The sequence below is a fragment of the Zophobas morio genome, unplaced genomic scaffold, assembly GCF_036711695.1.
Source record: "Zophobas morio isolate AGI-343-1 ecotype UQ-CSIRO unplaced genomic scaffold, CSIRO_AGI_Zmor_V1 ptg000026l, whole genome shotgun sequence".
Classification (NCBI taxonomy): Eukaryota; Metazoa; Arthropoda; class Insecta; order Coleoptera; family Tenebrionidae; genus Zophobas; species Zophobas morio.
The window spans coordinates 15077779-15097927 of record NW_026972131.1 but is presented as its reverse complement, the minus strand read 5'-3'; the positions used below and the strand labels follow the sequence as shown (position 1 = coordinate 15097927).

General features: G+C 30.3%; 1 protein-coding gene across 1 annotated transcript in view; it reads left to right on the top strand.

Annotated features, from left to right (window-relative positions):
* Nucleotides 1-20149, top strand: part of LOC135136086 (partitioning defective 3 homolog) — a 71308-nt gene that overhangs the window by 23194 nt on the left and 27965 nt on the right. Inside the window, exons 6-10 of the mRNA XM_064065213.1 lie at nucleotides 10780-10983; nucleotides 16232-16566; nucleotides 16620-16955; nucleotides 17010-17170; nucleotides 17221-17630. Of these exons, the coding sequence (XP_063921283.1) occupies nucleotides 10780-10983; nucleotides 16232-16566; nucleotides 16620-16955; nucleotides 17010-17170; nucleotides 17221-17630 (1446 nt within the window). The remainder of the gene's footprint in view (nucleotides 1-10779; nucleotides 10984-16231; nucleotides 16567-16619; nucleotides 16956-17009; nucleotides 17171-17220; nucleotides 17631-20149) is intronic.

Below are 20149 nucleotides of genomic sequence, written 5' to 3'. Positions count from 1 at the left end.
AATGAAAAAAAAAACGAAAATTCAAAAATCGAATAATCCGAAACTAAAATAATAGAAAAGAGGAAAAGTAAAAATTGCAAAGTCTAAAACTGACGAACAGAAAAATCGAAAAATTAAAAAAAATCGAAAAATATCTAAAAATGGAAAAATCGAAATGCTCAAAAATCGAAAATTCGATTAATCAATATTCTAAAAATCGAAAAAACGGACACAAATCCACAAATCTGAAAAATCGAAAATCGAAATATCGAGACTCGAAAAATTAAAAAACCGAAAAATTGAAAAATCGCAAATCGAAAAATGAAAAAACCAAAAATTCAAAAATCAAACTATCGGAAAGTAAAATAATCGAATAATGGAAAAATAAAACAAATCGCAGAACCATAAAAACTGAAATAAACAGAAAAATCGAAAAACCACAAAATCGGAAAAACGAAAATCGAAAAATCGCAAATCGAAAAATCGTAAAATCAGAAAATGGAAAATTGAATACTCGAAAATTGAAAAATCGAAGGTCGAAAAATATAAAAACCGAAAAATCGAAAAATTTAATGATTAATGGAAAATCGAAAAATCGAGAATAGAAGAATTAAAAAACCGGAAAATTGAAAAATCGGAAATCAAAGAATTAAAAACGTAAAATCGAAAATTCAAAAATCAAAAAAATCGGAAAGTAAAATATAATCGAAAAATGTAAAAAAATTGCAGCAAAGTCTAAAAACTGACCAACAGAAAAATCAACAAATCGAAAAACGGAAAAACCGAAAACTCGAAAATTCAAAATACCGCAAATTTGAAAAATCAGAAAATGGGAAAGTAAAAAAATCGAAAAGTTGATAGAAAAATGGAAACTGAAAAATCTAATTAGATGAAACGGTTGGTCGAAAAAACGAAAAATCGAAAATCGAAGTGATCTTTTTTTGAGACAGCCTGTATAAGTAAATCTAAAAAATATTACTGCAATGATAAATCACAGGTACTGACTCATCATATCAAATTTTGCCATGATGTCATGCATTTTTTGGCGAAGATAAGCAAATACATTTTGATCGTGGCTTTGAAAGTATTCTTCGACTTTCGTTCCATTTCAAAATTTACTCTTTGTATATTTCAGTGGTCACAACGAGTTCACTAACTACGCTGAAGTATGCGAAGATTAAATTTGTCACCGAAAAGATGTCGGAAGTAATAAATTATCCTAAACTTTAAACCAAAATTATGAAGTTTATAAACTGAACATTTTTTTTGTTTTTTGAAATGTAGTACACTTCAAAAAATGTCCGTGACTTCATTTAATGTGAATTTTATAACTATAGTTGGCACAATTAGACCTAATATTAGTGTGATTTTGAGCATATCTCGATTTTATTAGAGCAGAATAGGTTTTTTTTTTCTAATTTTATAAGTTACGGAAACTAAAAGCACATCACAGATATTGCAAAAAAATTGGGCTCAGGTTCCAACTAATTGACAAGATTTCAAAGTATTCAGTTTTGCAATTCTTGATTTCTTCAATAAAATAAATTTACTCAGTCATTATTTTTTTTGAGTCACCCTGTATGTATAAACAAATCCAAAAAATATAAATGGGATGGTAAATCACAAGTATAAACTCATCATATTCTGAACATTTTAGATAGGGTATTTATAAAATGAAAACTAATTCAGAGTAAGAATTTGGTCAACACGTAAATTTCGTTGTAGTTTGAGCCTACCTACAAATTTGTACCGCCTCCTACCGGCAAAAATGATCCGCCCATAGGCTCAAAACATTTGCGTGCGTACGAAGCGTTACATTTTGAAAATAATATAGTTGTGAGCACACTCAAGCCATTTATTGGTGCAACCAACGCGCCTTCGGTTTCATTCATCGTCCGTTTTCCCGAACGACGGGTTGAAGGACCTTGAAAAGAAAGTGGAGATGGTTTCCGATAATGTCTGGTCAGAAAATCGGCGACTGCCTTGATTGTGGCACTTTCACTATGAACTTGATTTCGGCGTGCCGAAGGCTGCGATTGTCTTCCTTTCGAATAATAATCGTCGGCATTATGTTGGTAGCTTTGGTTAATTGGAGGAAAAGTGGCCCGAATTTTCACACCGCGTACGGTTGACTATCGGAAGCGGGCGTTCCACATTCGTACAATTAATATGGAAATGTGCACTGGCTGCATTCGTGTCGCGTCGGTTTCTATTTTTCACTTTTACGTTTTCTGCTGGCGAATTCCGAATTTTGATGTAACACTTTTTGCCCAATCCGGTTGGATTTATGTAATCGGATAAATTTTACGTTTTTATTAATTAGTGGAATAAGTGCGGCGGGGTGAACGGACTCGGACTAAGCTGGTCATTAAGGTGTTTTTGGTGGAAATTGCAAAAGTTGTTGAAGACTTACTTACTATGGTCCTGAGAAGGGTCTGATCATAGATACGTATGTATTTATTAAAATCTGCCAGATAGTACTGAAACGGTTAACGAGAAGTTGGGTATCCGCGTCTTACATAAAAGCAGCAACCGTAATTCGCTATTGGCGCAAACTTTTACTAAAGAAACTTGAATTTTTCAGAATATTAAAGTTTGCACGTCACGTTAATTTAACGACCGGAAAAGAGGATATTCTCCCTGCCATTAAAGAGATTCACTGAACTATGAACTCATTTTACCAACAATGGAAATTTTCATAACCGCCAAAACCGAAACCTTTACAAATCCACTAAAAGCACCTTCCGAGCGTAATATTTCAACAGCTCACTCTAAAAACCCATAAAACAACCAGTTTTGATTCATGAATCTCCACCGGAATGCAGACAAAACCATATCTAATACAATTTCGAAACCCGAAAAATTCCTTCCCAGATTAAAGTATATATCTTCACCGAAAACATGCAAACACTTTAGAAACGTCCAGAATAATACTTGCTTCAACAATTACAGCGTTGCTTTCTCACGATCCGATGAAAGTCGAGACCGCTAATTTCACTTCGACGTCTGGTCGCTATCTGCACCGATAAAACAATTCGCGTGGAAAGATGCAAAAGTCGAGCTTGGTGGAAAAAACGCCAGCCGAGACACCCAGAACCACTTAGCTTAAGCGCATTTCCACCTTATCGGTACCAGCGACAAATGGGCGCTGATAATTACCATATCTAAAAAACGCGCGGACGCATTAAGGAGAGATAAAGACGCGATAAATAAATTCGTTTCGCTTTGGTGCGTGGGAGAGTGAGCGCCCTTCTAGATCTGGAGTTTAAATTCAATGACGGTTGAGGACTCCTCGACTTATGTTGGCAACAGTGTTTGTGTCTAACTAGGAATAAAATTAACTAGAAAACATGTCGTAATATTACAAGCTGCTTATTGTTCGTCGTCTGAGAACTTGTTTGATCTACAGACCAGAGCGGACTCAAGCCAATGTCGACCCTAAGCGTTCGGAGACTATTTGATTGATTTATAAGAACTTCTATTTTGACATAAATTTCGAGGTTATGTCTCCAAAATTTATCACTTTACTCAGAGCTATCGAGAAAAGATCACTCCATGAAGACTTGATTTCGTGACAGAATCGAGAAATGTGACAGAAATGTAGCATCGCAACCAATCAGCAAACGAGATTTTATCGCTATCGAGTTTTTTTCGATCGCACCCCTGATACACATCCTAACCGGTTTCGACCATAATTTCTGCTGTTTCAACTTTCGAATTCTCAGTTTTTCGAAATTTTAGTTTGGGGACTTTTCAGTTTCCTCCTATTTATTTTTCAATTCTTGGATTTTACAATTTCTCATTTTTTCAATTTCTCGTTTTCCAGTTTTTCTGCTCAATTTTACGATTTTTAAATATTTCGATTTTTCAATTTTTGACTTTTATAAACTCTTTATTTGTCGATTTTTCAATTAATTGATTTTTCAGGCTTTTTGGTTTTTCAGTTTTTCTATTTTTTAGGTTTCGATTTTTCAACTTGACTTTTTTGATTTTTCGATTTCTCAATTAGGTCAATTTTTTAATTTCTTAGTTTTTAGACATTTCATTTTTGGGATTTTTCGGTTTACTTATTATTCAATTTTTCGATCTTACGATTTTGCAGGTTTTTGATTTTTCAATTTTTCGATTCTTTTTTTTTTTCAATTGTGGTTTTTTCAATTTTTCGATTTCTCGATTTTTCATTTCAGTTTTTCAAGTTTTCGACTTTTTAGATTCTCAGTTTTTGGATATTTCAGTTTTCGTATTTTTCAGGTTTTCTTTCATTTTTCAGTTTTTCGATATTTCAGTTTTGGGATTTTTCAATATTTTGATCCTTCGACTTTTGGATTTTTGGCTTCTGGAGTTTTAGATGTGTCGATTTTTTACTTTTTCGATTTTTCAATTTTTCGATTGTTTAATCTTTCGATTTTTCGACTTCCCGGTTTTCAATTGTCGTTTTAAATTTTTAGATTCTTCAATGTTTTGATTTCCCGATTTAGTTTTCCATTTTTAGTTTTTCTTTCATTTTTTGTTGTCGATTTTTTACTTTTTCGATTTTTCAATTTTTGACTTTTATAAACTCTTTATTTGTCGATTTTTCAATTAATTGATTTTTCAGGCTTTTTGGCTTTTCAGTTTTTCTATTTTTTAGGTTTCGATTTTTCAACTTGACTTTTTTGATTTTTCGATTTCTCAATTAGGTCAATTTTTTAATTTCTTAGTTTTTAGACATTTCATTTTTGGGATTTTTCGGTTTACTTATTATTCAATTTTTCGATCTTACGATTATGCAGGTATTTGATTTTTCAATTTTTCGATTCTTTAATTTTCAGTTTTTGGATATTTCAGTTTTGGGATTTTTCAATTTTTCTGTTCTTCGACTTTTCCATTTTTGACTTCTGGATTTGTCAATGTGACGACTTTTTACTTTTTCAATATTTAAAATTGTGCATTTTTCGATTTCTCGATTTTTCGTTTCAGCTCTTCCATATTTCAATTTTTCAAATGTTTCGATTTCTTAATCTTTCGATTTTTCGACTTCGCGGTTTTAGATTTTCTGTTTTTCAATTGTCGTTTTTTCAATTTTTCGATTTTTTAATTTTTCAAATTTGACATTTATAGACTGTCAATTTTTCGATTTTTCAATGAATCGATGTTTTGATTTGACTTTCTTGACTATCGAGGGTTTCGATATTCCTGTTCTTCAAATCTTTAATTTTTCGATTTTTCAGTTTTATGATTTTTCAATTTTTCGATTCTTCCATTTTTCTTTAAAATTAGAATTTTTCGTCTTTTCGATTTCTCGATTTCTCGATTTTTCAATTTTCAATTTCTGAATTTTCTAGCTTCCGATTTCTCAATTTTTTTGATCTTCAATATTTCGATTCTGCAATTTTTGGAACTTTCGTTTCGCTTTCTCGTTATTTTAAATTTGTAATATTTTAATTTTCCATTTTTCAGTTTGGAAATTTTTCATCATTTCGATTCTGCGATTTTTCTTTTCGATTTTTCGATTGCTCGATTTTGTACTTCATCGATTTTTCCATTTCTGGACTTTTCAATTTCTCGAAGTTTCAACTTTCGATTCCTCAATTTTCGATATTTCAGTTTTAGGATTTTTCGGTTTTTTGATTCTTCAGTTTCTCGGTTTTTCATTTTTGAATGTCTGAATTTTAAGTTTCTCGAATTTTCAAATATTTGATTTCACGATATTTTTATTTTTCGATTGTGTCGACTTTTTACTTTTTCGATTTTTAAATTTTAGATTTCTCAATTTTTTGGTATTTTAATTTTTCAATATTTAAAATTTTAGATTTTTCGATTTCTCGATTTTTCATTTCAGTTCTTCGGTATTTCAGTTTTTTAAGTTTTCGAATTTTTTAAATGTTTTGATTTCTTAATCAATCGATTTTTCGACTTCCCGGTTTTAGATTTTCTGTTTTTCATTGTCGTTTTTTCAAATTTTCGATTTTTTAAATTTTCGATTTTTTAATTTTCAAATTTGACATTTATAAACTGTCAATTTTTCGATTTTTCAATCAATCGATGTTTTGATTTTCCCATTTCTTGACTATCGAGGGTTTCGATATACCTATTCTTCAAATCTTGAATTTTTCGATTTTTCAGGTTTTTAATTTTTTTAAGATTTCAATTTTTCAACTTCACTCTTTGGATTTTTCTATTGCTCAATTTTTCGACTTTTTAGGTTCTCAGTTTTTGGATATTTCAGTTTTCGGATTTTTCAGGTTTTCTTTCATTTTTCAGTTTTTCGATATTTCAGTTTTGGGATTTTTCAATATTTTGATCCTTCTACTTTTCGATTTTTGGCTTCTGGAGTTTTCGATGTGTCGATTTTTTTACTTTTTCGATTTTTCAATTTTTCGATTGTTTAATCTTTCGATTTTTCGACTTCCCGGTTTTCAATTGTCGTTTTAAATTTTTAGATTCTTCAATGTTTTGATTTCCCGATTTAATTTGCCATTTTTAGTTTTTCTTTCATTTTTTGTTGTCGATTTTTTACTTTTTCGATTTTTCAATTTTTGACTTTTATAAATTCTTTATTTGTCGATTTTTCAATTAATTGATTTTTCAGGCTTTTTGGTTTTTCAATTTTTCTATTTTTTAGGTTTCGATTTTTCAACTTGACTTTTTTGATTTTTCGATTTCTCAATTATTCAATTTTTTGATTTCTTAGTTTTTAGACATTTCAGTTTTGGGATTTTTCGGTTTACTTATTATTTAATTTTTCGATCTTACGATTATGCAGGTATTTGATTTTTCAATTTTTCGATTCTTTAATTCTCAGTTTTTGGATATTTCAGTTTTGGGATTTTTCAGTTTGTCGATTCGTCAGTTTTTCATTGTTCAGTTTTGGGATTTTTCAATATTTCTGTTCTTCGACTTTTCCATTTTTGACTTCTGGATTTGTCGATGTGACGACTTTTTACTTTTTCAATATTTAAAATTGTGCATTTTTCGATTTCTCGATTTTTCATTTCAGCTCTTCCATATTTCAATTTTTCAAATGTTTCGATTTCTTAATCTTTCGAATTTTCGACTTCGCGGTTTTAGATTTTCTGTTTTTCAATTGTCGTTTTTTCAATTTTTCGATTTTTTAATTTTTCAAATTTGACATTTATAAACTGTCAATTTTTCGGTTTTTCAATGAATCGATGTTTTGATTTTCCCATTTCTTGACTATCGAGGGTTTCGATATTCCTGTTCTTCAAATCTTTAATTTTTCGATTTTTCAGGTTTTTAATTTTTTAAGATTTCAATTTTTCAACTTCACTCTTTGGATTTTTCTATTGCTCAATTTTTCGACTTTTTAGGTTCTCAGTTTTTGGATATTTCAGTTTTCGGATTTTTCAGGTTTTCTTTCATTTTTCAGTTTTTCGATATTTCAGTTTTGGGATTTTTCAATATTTTGATCCTTCGACTTTTCGATTTTTGGCTTCTGGAGTTTTAGATGTGTCGATTTTTTTACTTTTTCGATTTTTCAATTTTTCGATTGTTTAATCTTTCGATTTTTCGACTTCCCGGTTTTCAATTGTCGTTTTAAATTTTTAGATTCTTCAATGTTTTGATTTCCCGATTTAGTTTTCCATTTTTAGTTTTTCTTTCATTTTTTGTTGTCGATTTTTTACTTTTTCGATTTTTCAATTTTTGACTTTTATAAACTCTTTATTTGTCGATTTTTCAATTAATTGATTTTTCAGGCTTTTTGGTTGTTCAATTTTTCTATTTTTTAGGTTTCGACTTTTCAACTTGACTTTTTTGATTTTTCGATTTCTCAATTATTTAATTTTTTGATTTCTTAGTTTTTAGACATTTCAGTTTTGGGATTTTTCAGTTTGTCGATTCGTCAGTTTTTCATTGTTCAGTTTTGGGATTTTTCGATATTTCTGTTCTTCGACTTTTCCATTTTTGACTTCTGGATTTGTCGATGTGACGACTTTTTACTTTTTCGATTTTTAAATTTTAGATTTCTCAATTTTTTGGTATTTTAATTTTTCAATATTTAAAATTGTACATTTTTCGATTTCTCGATTTTTCATTTCAGCTCTTCCATATTTCAATTTTTCAAATGTTTCGATTTCTTAATCTTTCGATTTTTCGACTTCAAGGTTTTAGATTTTCTGTTTTTCGATTGTCGTTTTTTCAATTTTTCGATTTTTTAATTTTTCAAATTTGACATTTATAAACTGTCAATTTTTCGGTTTTTCAATGAATGGATGTTTTGATTTTCCCATTTCTTGACTATCGAGGGTTTCGATATTCCTGTTCTTCAAATCTTTAATTTTTCGATTTTTCAGTTTTATGATTTTTCAATTTTTCGATTCTTCCATTTTTCTTTAAAATTAGAATTTTTCCTCTTTTCGATTTCTCGATTTTTCAATTTTCGATTTCTGAATTTTCTACATTCCGATTTATCAATTTTTTTAATCTTCAATATTTCGATTCTTCAATTTTTGGAACTTTCGTTTCCCTTTCTCGTTATTTTAAATTTGTAATATTTTAATTTTCCATTTTTCAGTTTGGAAATTTTTCATCATTTCGATTCTGCGATTTTTCTTTTCGATTTTTCGATTGCTCGATTTTGTACTTTTTCGATATTTCAGTTTTAGGGTTTTTCGGTTTTTTGATTCTTCAGTTTCTCGGTTTTTCATTTTTGAATGTCTGAATTTTAAGTTTCTCGAATTTTCAAATATTCGATTTCACGATATTTTTATTTTTCGATTGTGTCGATTTTTTACTTTTTCGATTTTTAAATTTTAGATTTCTCAATTTTTTGATATTTTAATTTTTCAATAATTTAATTTTTCAATATTTAAAATTTTAGATTTTTCGATTTCTCGATTTTTCATTTCAGTTCTTCGGTATTTCAGTTTTTTAAGTTTTCGAATTTTTTAAATGTTTTGATTTCTTAATCAATCGATTTTTCGACTTCCGGGTTGTCGTTTTTTCAATTTTTCGATTTTTCAATGAATCGATGTTTTGATTTTCCCATTTCTTGACTATCGAGGGTTTCGATATTCCTGTTCTTCAAATCTTTAATTTTTCGATTTTTCACTCTTTGGATTTTTCTATTGCTCAATTATTCGACTTTTTAGGTTCTCAGTTTTTGGATATTTCAGTTTTCGGATTTTTCAGGTTTTCTTTCATTTTTCAGTTTTTCGATATTTCAGTTTTGGGATTTTTGAATATTTTGATGCTTCGACTTTTCGATTTTTGGCTTCTGGAGTTTTCGATGTGTCGATATTTTTTCTTTTTCGATTTTTCAATTTTTCGATTGTTTAATCTTTCGATTTTTCGACTTCCCGGTTTTCAATTGTCGTTTTAAATTTTTAGATTCTTCAATGTTTTGATTTCTCGATTTAATTTTCCATTTTTAGTTTTTCTTTCGTTTTTCGTTGTGTCGATTTTTTACTTTTTCGATTTTTCAATTAATTGATGATTTATTTTCCCATTTCTTGACCTTCGAGTGTTTCGATTTTCCTGTTCTTCAATTCTTTAATTTTTCGATTTTTTTAGGTTTCTATTTTTTGATTTTTCGATTTTTCAGTTTTTAGATGTTTGAGTTGGATTTTTCGTTGTGTCTAACTTATTATTTTTTCGATTTTTGGATTTTTGGATTTTTAAATTTTTCAATCTTTTGATATTTTAATTTTTCAATAATTCTTATTTTTTCGATTTTTCGACTTCCTGGTTTTAGATGTTCTGTTTTTCAATTTTTCGATTTGATTGTTAAGGTTTTCGATTTATCATTTTTTCAATTTTTTATGTTGGCCTATTTCGGTTTCTCAGTTTTTCCAGTTTTCCATTTTTTCGTTTTTCTGCTTTTCCAATTTTTCAACTTTTAACTTTTTGTTTGTCGATTTCTCGTTCTTTCGATCTTTCAATGTCCCAATTTTTCAATTTTTCGAATTTTTAAGTTTTTTGATTTCTCGATTATCGAGATTTGGATTTTTCGATATTTTGATTGTCAATTTCTCAATTTATAAATTGGTCAATTTTTAACTTTTCGATTTTTCGATTTTGACCTATTTTGGTTTCTCAATAGTTCGACTTTTCGACTCCACGATTTCTTGATTTTTCGATTTCTCAATTTTTCGATGTTTCGATTTTTCAGTGTTTCGGTTTTACGATTTTTTAAGGTTTCGAATTTTCAATAATTTTAATTGTTCAATTTTTTTTCTCACTGTTAATATCAGACAGTGTATCGAAAACAACCACAAAAATTGTCACTAAAAACATTAAAAAAAAATCCATAGGGTTATTACGATTTCAACAATATTCTTAGTTTAAAGACGTTTTGCTAGTATAAAACACAAATAAAGAATGAATGCTTTGTTAAACAAAATATGTACCAAAAATATTCACTTAGTCGTTATAAAAACCGACCAAACAACTATTTTCTGCCGAAATTATAGTCTAAACCAACCAAATCGCTTCTGAACGCTTAGAGTCGACTTTGGCCTGAGCGCGCTCTGGTCTGTAAATCAAACAAGTTCTCAGGCGACGAGTTGTAGTGAATCAAGTTTTTTTATTGGGATCGACTATTTAAATTTGGCGGTTGAGGACTCCAATGTCAATAAGGGTGGTTTTGTAAAATCTGCCCATATGTCGCATCTATATTAATCTATGGCATTATCTACTTCGGGCGAAATCCAGTAAAATAGATTCTGGAAACGCGACAAGTCTCCATTGTTGCGTCGGGTGCACGAACCGACATTTCCAAGGTCGGAGTCAGCAGACTTGAAAGTTTTTCGCGTTTTTTTCGCATTGTCTTCCACAATTAATTCGTTTCAATCCTTCCAGGGTTCGGATTCTTGGGTGTCCGTACATAACCTGCAATCTCAAGGAGGCGGTATCTTGGACCCGGATGATCGATTGAGCGATGTTGTCGACGACAGAGAGCAGATATTAGCGAGCTTCGAGGACGGAGATGGAGCGCACCATCATGGAGGAGGAGATGGGGCCAGTGGCAGTTCAGTAGGAACGGGCAGTCCCGACATATTCCATGTGAGTTATCGCAGGAAATTATCTACGGATTCCACACGCGTTGCGGCTGCAATTCTCATTCTAATTCTTCAATTTACTCGGAAAAAATTAAAGTGCACTTATTAGCATTTTTTCACTCTTGACCGTTCTCTTTTAATCGACACGGAAACGGAACTTGAGTCTATTTATGGAACAATGAATTCCACACTAAAGTTCAATGGAACTGCACTCGATACACAGAATGGATTTAAGAACACTTTGTACAACAAAACTTAATTTTATAATTGCACATGCCATCCTCTGACACGTATCTGCTCAAGGAGATTCATTACGTAATTGTGTAAAAACCGTGCGTTTTCGATCTGACTTGGGTGTGAGGCAAGGACCCGCAATCCTTTTGTATTTCGCAATAACCTCACCGATCAAAGGAATTCCGTAGGTGTCCCACTTAAGGGGAAACGCTAGACGAGAGACAAGCAATTCTTTTTATCTAAAAATTAAACAATTTAAAAATCGAAGAATTGGAAAACCAAAAAATCTAAACCGAAAAATCGAATAATCTAGAAATCAAAACATCAAGGAAAACAGAAAAATTAACGGAAAATCTAGAATTTAAAAATTGAAAAATTAAAATACCTATCGAAAAATTTTTGATTTTTCATTTTTTAGTTTTTTTAAGGTTTCGATTTTTCGACTTCACTTTTTGGATTTTTCGATTGCTCAATTTTTCGACTTTGTAGGTTCTCAGTTTTTGGATATTTCAGTTTCGGGATTTTTCAATATTCCGATTCTTCGATTTTTCGTTTTTGGGCCTCTGGAGTTTTCGATGTGTCGATTTTTTTACTTTTTCGATTGCTTAATCTTTCGATTTTTCGACTTCCCCACTTTTCAATACTTCTGTTCTTCGACTTTTCCATTTTTGACTTCTTGTTGATTTTTTACTTTTTCGATTTTTAAATTTTAGGTTTTTTGATTTGTCGATTTTTCATTTCAGCTCTTCCATATTTCCATTTTTCAAATGTTTCGATTTCTTAATCTTTCGATTTTTCGACTTCCCGGTTTTAGATTTTCTGTTTTTCAATTGTCGTTTTTTCAAATTTTCAATTTTTCAATTAATCGATGTTTTGATTTTCCCATTTCTTGACTTTCGAGGGTTTCGATATTCCTGTTCTTCAATTCTTTAATTTTTCGAATTTTCAGATTTGTGATTTTTCAATTTTTCGATTTTTTGAAGGTTTCGATTTTTCGACTTTACTTTTTTGATTTTTCGATTGCTCAATTTTTCGATTCTTTAGATTCTCAGTTTTTGGATATTTCAGTTTTGGGATTTTTCAATTTTTCGATTTTTCGACTTCCTGGTTTTAGATTTTCAGTTTTCAATTGTCGTTTTAAATTTTTCGATTTTTCAATGTTTTGATTTCCCGATTTAGTTTCCCATTTTTAGTTTTTCTTTCATTTTTCAGTTTCACGTTTTCAAATTACACCAAAATTGAAAAATCGAAAACTTAATAATTGAAAAATTGAAACATTTTCAATGAAAAAAATCGGTAAACCGAAAAATTGAAAAATGTATAAATCGAGAAATTGAACAATCTAAAAATTAAACAATTTAAAAATCGAAGAATTGGAAAACCAAAAAATCTAAACCGAGAACTTGAAAAATCGAATAATCGAGAAATCAAAACATCAAGGAAAACAGAAAAATTAACGGAAAATCTAGAACTTAAAAATTGAAAATTTAAAATACGTATCGAAAAATTTTTGATTTTTCATTTTTTAGTTTAAGGTTTCGATTTTTCGACTTCACTTTTTGGATTTTTCGATTGCTCAATTTTTCGACTTTGTAGGTTCTCAGTTTTTGGATATTTCAGTTTTGGGATTTTTGAATATTCCGATTCTTCGATTTTTCGATTTTTGGCTTCTGGAGTTTTCGGTGTGTCGATTTTTTTACTTTTTCGATTGCTTAATCTTTCGATTTTTCGACTTCCCCACTTTTCAATATTTCTGTTCTTCGACTTTTCCATTTTGACTTCTTGTTGATTTTTTACTTTTTCGATTTTTAAATTTTAGATTTTTTGATTTCTCGATTTTTCATTTCAGCTCTTCCATATTTCCATTTTTCAAATGTTTCGATTTCTTAATCTTTTGATTTTTCGACTTCCGGGTTTTAGAGTTTCTGTTTTCCAATTGTCGTTTTTCCAATTTTTCGATTTTTGAATTTTAAATTTTTCGATTTCCCGATTTTTCATTTCAGGTCTTCGATGTTTCAGTTTTTCAAGTTTTCGAATTTTTCAAATGTTTTGATTTCTTAATCTATCGATTTTTCGACTTCCCGGTTTTAGATTTTCTGTTTTTCAATTGTCGTTTTTTCAAATTTTCGATTTTTCAATTAATCGATGTTTTGATTTTCCCATTTCTTGACTTTCGAGGGTTTCGATATTCCTGTTCTTCAATTCTTTAATTTTTAGAATTTTCAGATTTGTGATTTTTCAATTTTTCGATTTTTTGAAGGTTTCGATTTTTCGACTTTACTTTTTTGATTTTTCGATTGCTCAATTTTTCGATTCTTTAGATTCTCAGTTTTTGGATATTTCAGTTTTGGGATTTTTCAATATTTCGATTTTTCGACTTCCTGGTTTTAGATTTTCAGTTTTCAATTGTCGCTTTAAATTTTTCGATTTTTCAATGTTTTGATTTCCCGATTTAGTTTCCCATTTTTAGTTTTTCTTTCATTTTTCAGTTTCACCTTTTCAAATTACAGCAAAATTGAAAAATCGAAAACTTAATAATTGAAAAATTGAAACATTTTAAATGAAAAAAATCGGTAAACCGAAAAATTGAAAAATCTATAAATCGAGAAATTCAACAATCTAAAAATTAAACAATTTAAAAATCGAATAATCGAGAAATCAAAACATCAAGGAAAACAGAAAAATTAACGGAAAATCTAGAACTTAAAAATTGAAAAATTAAAATACCTATCGAAAAATTGAAAAACCGAGAAATCGAAACATCAAAAAATAGAAAAATTGAAGAACCGAAACATTGCAAAATCTCAGAACTGAAATACTGAAAAACTGAAATCTTGAAAAACTGAAAAATGGAAAGAAAATTGAAGAATTGGAAAAGTGAAAAAATACAAAACTGAAACATTGAAAAACTGAAAAATGGAAAGAAAATTGAAGAATCGGAAAAGTGAAAAAATACAAAACTGAAATATTGAAAAATCAAGAAATAGAGAAATGGGAAAATCAAAAAATCAGTTAATCGAAAAATTTAGAAACGTCAAAAATTGAAAACTGAAAAATAAAAAAATGTAAAAATCGTAAAAGTGAAATATCGTAAAGTTAATAAATTAAAAAACTGAAAATTTTTGAAAAAAAAAAGTCGTATCAAAAACTAAAATTAAAAAAATCGAGAAATTGAACAATCAAAAAATCAAAACATTGAAATCCCAGTAAGTTGATAAATAAGAAAATTTTAAAAACAGAAATTTTAAAAATCCAAGAATTGAGCAACAAAAAAAATCTAAGCCTGAAAACACAGAAAATTGAATGATCGAGACCAAAAAATCTAAAATTTAAAATTTCGACAAATTGAAAAATCATGGAACTGAAAAATCGAAAAGTCGAGATAGTGAGAAATCTAAAAACCTAAAACTTTAAAAACTGAAAAAATAGAATATCGAAAAATTTAAAAACCGAGAAAACACACTGTCAAAAATTTGAAAAATTGAAGAAACGAAATATTGCAAAATTCCAAAGCTGAAATATTGAAAAACCTAAAAATGGAAGAAAAATTAAAGAATCGAAACAGTGAAAAAATCCCAAACTGAAACATTGAAAAATTGAGAAATGGAAAAATGGGAAAATCAAAAAAATCGGTCTAAAGAGCTTAGACAGTACTTCGAAACAGTAAAATAGTTAATCGACACATCGGAAAATCCAGGAGTCAAAAATCGAAAAGTCGAAGAATCGAATATTGACAAATCCCAAAACTAAGATATCGAAAAACTGAAAAATGAAAGAAAAACTGAAAAATGGAAAACCTGAAAACTCCAAAAACGGAAATATCCAAAAACTGAGAACCTAAAAAGTCGAAAAATTGAGCAATCGAAAAATCCAAAAAGTGAAGTCGAAAAATCGAAACCTTAAAAAACCAAAAAAGGAAAAATCGAAAAATTAAAGAATTGAAAAACCAAGAAACAGAGAAATGGGAAAATCAAAAAATCAGTTAATCGAAAAATTGAAAAATCGAAAAATTTAGAAACGTCAAAAATTGAAAACTGGAAAATAAAAAAATTTAAAAATCGTAAAACTGAAATATCGTAAAGTTAATAAATTGAAAAACTGAAAATTAAAAAAAAAAGTCGTATCAAAAACTAAAAATTAAAAAAATCGAGAAATTGAACAATCAAAAAATCAAACCATTGAAATCCCAGTAAGTTGATAAATAGGAAAATTTAAAAAACAAAAATTTTAAAAATCCAAGAATTGAACAACAAAAAAAATCTAAGCCTGAAAAGTCAGAAAATTGAATGATCGAGAACAAAAAATCTAAAATTTAAAAATTCGACAAATTGAAAAATCATGGAACTGAAAAATCGAAAAGTCGAGATAGTGAGAAATCTAAGAACCTAAAACTTTAAAAACTGAAAAATTAAAATATCGAAAAATTTAAAAACCGAGAAAACACAATATCAGAAATTTGAAAAATTGAAAAAACGAAATATTGCAAAATTCCAAAGCTAAAATATTGAAAAACCTAAAAATGGAAGAAAAATTAAAGAATCGAAACAGTGAAAAAATCCCAAACTGAAACATTGAAAAATTGAGAAATGGAGAAATGGGAAAATCAAAAAAATTGGTCTAAAGAGTTTAGACAGTACTTCCCTCGCTATCGGAAACGTGACGACTGCATGCCTATTATCTTTTTTTTTTTCACATTAGATTCCAAAGCATTCGGTTTTGTAGTTCCTGATTAAATCAATAAAATAAATTTGCGCATTCATTAAATTTTTTGAGTCTCCCTGTATATCCGAATCCAAAAAATATGAATGAGATGATAAATTACAAGAAGAGACTCATCATATTTTGTACATTTTAGATAGGATTTATTCAAGAAAATTTTGAGATGACGTCATGAATTTTTTAGAGGGGATAAGTAAATATATTGTAATTAAAACCAAAAAAATATTATACCTCGTCTAGCGAGTCCCCTTAAACCCTAAAAGAAATAATTAATCTTTGTTACGCAACGCTTTGTATAGGACGGCGAACACAAATACGGTCCCAACTACCCCCGAACTGACATCGAGGTGACGGGTGAGCAAATCGCGTCCGGAGTCCCTGGGGCGTTGCAAGTCCGGAGGGGCAGCGAACCCGCTCTTAACCAACTCCCGGTGGGTCCTCCGGCTCCGTCTGAACACACTAAGCGCTGGAGCGCCGCCCCACTAATCCTAGAACCGCCCCCGCCCATTGGGTACAACAGTAGCGACTGGAACGAAGATGCGAAAGAAGAGGACGAAAGCAATCCGGGATTTCGACGGGTGGGACGAGATGGGAGTAATCGATTATCGATGCAGTTTCTGGGTGACGGCGCGGGGTGAGTACCTTCCCTTCGTGGTTCTAAAAGTGGTACTAACTCAGTGGTACTAGGTATAGATGGGCGGAAGCCGCCGAGCGAGCGGCGCAATCAAGGGCCAGCACGTCCCTACCCAGAGAAAGCAAGCGAAAGGAGCCCTTAGGGCAAGCGAATAGTACTAGTCCTGTACCTACGTCTAGTGATAGTGCGGAGCTCATTATTATACGTAACGAACCTGGACCGCTCGGTATCCACGTCGTACCGGATTACGATAGGTTGGGGAAGGACAGGGGGTTGTTAGTCCAGGGGATAGAGCCCGGGAAGAGGATCGATCGCGATGGGAGGTTGGCCATCTATGATCGGATCGTGGAAATTAACGGAGAAAATTTACTTAATATGCCATTCCAAAGGTAAGTCGGGTGAATCCTCAACCAAGAACCGACTAACCTAGAATTCGTCTGTAGGGTGCAAGACATCTTCAAACTTCACCTTACTTCGCCAGAATTAAGACTGAAAGTAATAAAAAACAGCGGCTTGGACAGTCTTCGGAAACCTCCGGCTCCAATCTACCCGAGGTTTCCCGAAGACAAAGAGAACGTTTCTATGGTAGAGTGCGAACAGAAACGTGAGTTTGTCAACTTTGTAACGTCGCAGCGTAACGACGCTTTTTTACAGAAAGTACAAACACTAAAGTAGCGACGGTGTCCCCGACTAAGAAAGTCCCGGCCATTTCGAAGAATCTTAAGTCTCTTTTGACAGCGAATACCAGGAAGATCGGCCGAAAAATCGAAATCGATCTCGTGAAGGGTCCTCACGGGTTAGGGTTTAGTATAACGACTAGAGACAATCCCGCTGGAGGGAATTGCCCGATTTACATTAAGAATATAATTCCAAAAGGGGCAGCCATTGAAGACGGACGTCTCAAAATCGGTGATCGCTTGCTAGAAGTGAACGGTGTAGAAATGACCGGGAAAAGTCAAGCGGAAGCGGTGGCGGTACTCAGGAACGCACCACCCGGGAGTACGGTGCGGATCGTCGTGTCCAGACAAGAAGACGTCATCGAGAGTACCCTCCCCAGGATCATCGTAAGTGGTTTAAGTTTTACCATTGTTTAAGTATATTATAGTTGGACAACCTATACGGACAATCACTTTCCCATGTAGAAAAGAATGAATATATATTTTACATCTCACTCGCTTCACTATGAAGTGGCGGTACCTTACGAAAGGGGGTAAAAATAGTGCGTAAGCACGTGATGTCGATAAGGTAGTAAACGGACGTATTAATCAGTACGTTGTACGGGGAGCAGTCACAAAATAAGCAAACGTACGTGTTGAAGACTTTACTGTAATATATGTATATGTAGTGCATACCTGTTTCAAGGTTAAGGTAAAACAAATTTAATATTATCGCGATATACTTTAAAGGTATACGAAATTAAACGACCGCTACTTTAATTAATAAGTAACAAGTCATCTAATTTGCCTCCAGAATAACTATGGATTATCATCAAACTATGAATACCAAATTAATTCAATATGAACATCTTCTTACGTATTTTTTTTATTAACAGTAGTCAAATCATTAAATACATATTATTTTTGAAACTAAAATGCATTTTATCCTAAGATTGTATCACAAAATATTCATCACCATTTAAATATATACGATTTAGACATCAAGAAATAAATTTAAAATTGCAAAAATTATATCTAGCAGACTTAAAACAGCCTTAAATGTGTCTTGTATGTACATGCTTATCAATATGTAGGCATTTTAACGCACAGCAATAATCGTTCTTTATGAGTAATGACACAGTAAATCCTCGAAATCGAAAATTTAAAACACTGAAAAATTCAAATATGGGAAAATTGTAAAATCGAGAAATCGAAACATAAAAAAATCAAAAAAATAAAAATTGGAAAATCTAAAATTTAAAAATCGAGAAATTGAACAACCGGTTAATTCAAAAATCAAAACATCGAAAAATTGGAAAATCGAAAAATAAAAAAAAATTGGACAATCGAAAATTTAAAAATTCCGAAAATTGAAAAATTGAAATATAGAAGAACTGAAAACTCAAAAAATCGAAAAAAATTAATAATTTCAAAAATTGAAAAGTTAAAATTGAGAAATCGAAAAACTGAAAAATCACAAAATTGAACGAAATATCAAAAAATTAGGAAATTAAAAAATTGAGAAACAGAAAAGTCAAAAAAGCAGCGTCTAAAAATCGCAAACTTAAAAAATCGAAAAATTGAAAAATCAAAAACCTGGATAATCGAAAAATTGAAGAACTGAAGAACTGAAAAATCGAAACTTTAGGAAGTGGAGAAATGGGAATATAAAAAAATAGATTAATTGAGAAATCCGAAAACTAAAAATTCAGAAACGTCAAAATTTGAAAAATAAAAAAATATTGAAGAACTGAAAAATCGAAAAATCTAAAATTTAAAACATTGAAAAGTTAAAATATCCTAAAACTGAAAAATGGAGAAATCCAAACATCAAAAAATCAAAAAAAAAAAAATCTAAAATTTAATAATCGAAAAACTGAAAAATCAACGAATCGAGAAGTCGAGAATTTAAAAAATTGGACAATTGAAAAATCGGATAAATCAAAAATCGAAACATCGAAAAATCGAGAAACCGAAAAGCAAAAAATCGAAAAACCAACAAATTGAAAAATCGAAACATTGTAAAATTCAAAAATTGAGACATCGAGAAATCGAAAAATCAAAAGACAAAAAAATCGAGGAGTCGAAAAATCGAGAAGTCGAAAAATCAAAAAATTGAGAAACCGAAATAGGCCAAAATCGAAAAATCGAAAACTTAAATATGGAAAAATTGATAAAGCGAGAGATTGAATAATCAAAACATCGAAACATACGAATCTCAATGAATTGAGATCTCAAAAAATTTAAACATTCGGAAATTAAAAAAATTAAAATATAGAACTGGAAACTCGAGAAACTGAAAAATCTAGAAATTTAAAAATTAAAATATGAAAAAGTTGAAAAATTGAGAAATTGAAATAAAAAACAAAAAACTGAAAATCTAAAACTAAAAAATAGAAAAATCTAGAAGTCGAAAAATGAAAGAATCGAAGCATTGAAAAATATCAAAACTGAAAGAAATATCCAAAAATTGAGAAATCGACAAACCAATAAAGCGAAGTCGAAAAATCGAAGAATTGAAGAACTGAAAAATCGAAACTTTGAGAAGTGGGAAAATCAAAAATAGATTAATTGAGAAATCAGAAAACTAAAAATTCAGAAACGTCAAAATTTGAAAAATAAAAAAATATTGAAGAACTGAAAAATCGAAAAATCTAAAATTTAAAACATTGAAAAGTTAAAATATCCTAAAACTGAAAAATGGAGAAATCCAAACATCAAAAAATCAAAAAAAAAAAAATCTAAAATTTAATAATCGAAAAACTGAAAAATCAACGAATCGAGAAGTCGAGAATTTAAAAAATTGGACAATTGAAAAATCGGATAAATCAAAAATCGAAAAATCGAGAAACCGAAAAGCAAAAAATCGAAAAACCAACAAATGGAAAAATCGAAACATTGTAAAATTCAAAAATTGAGACATCGAG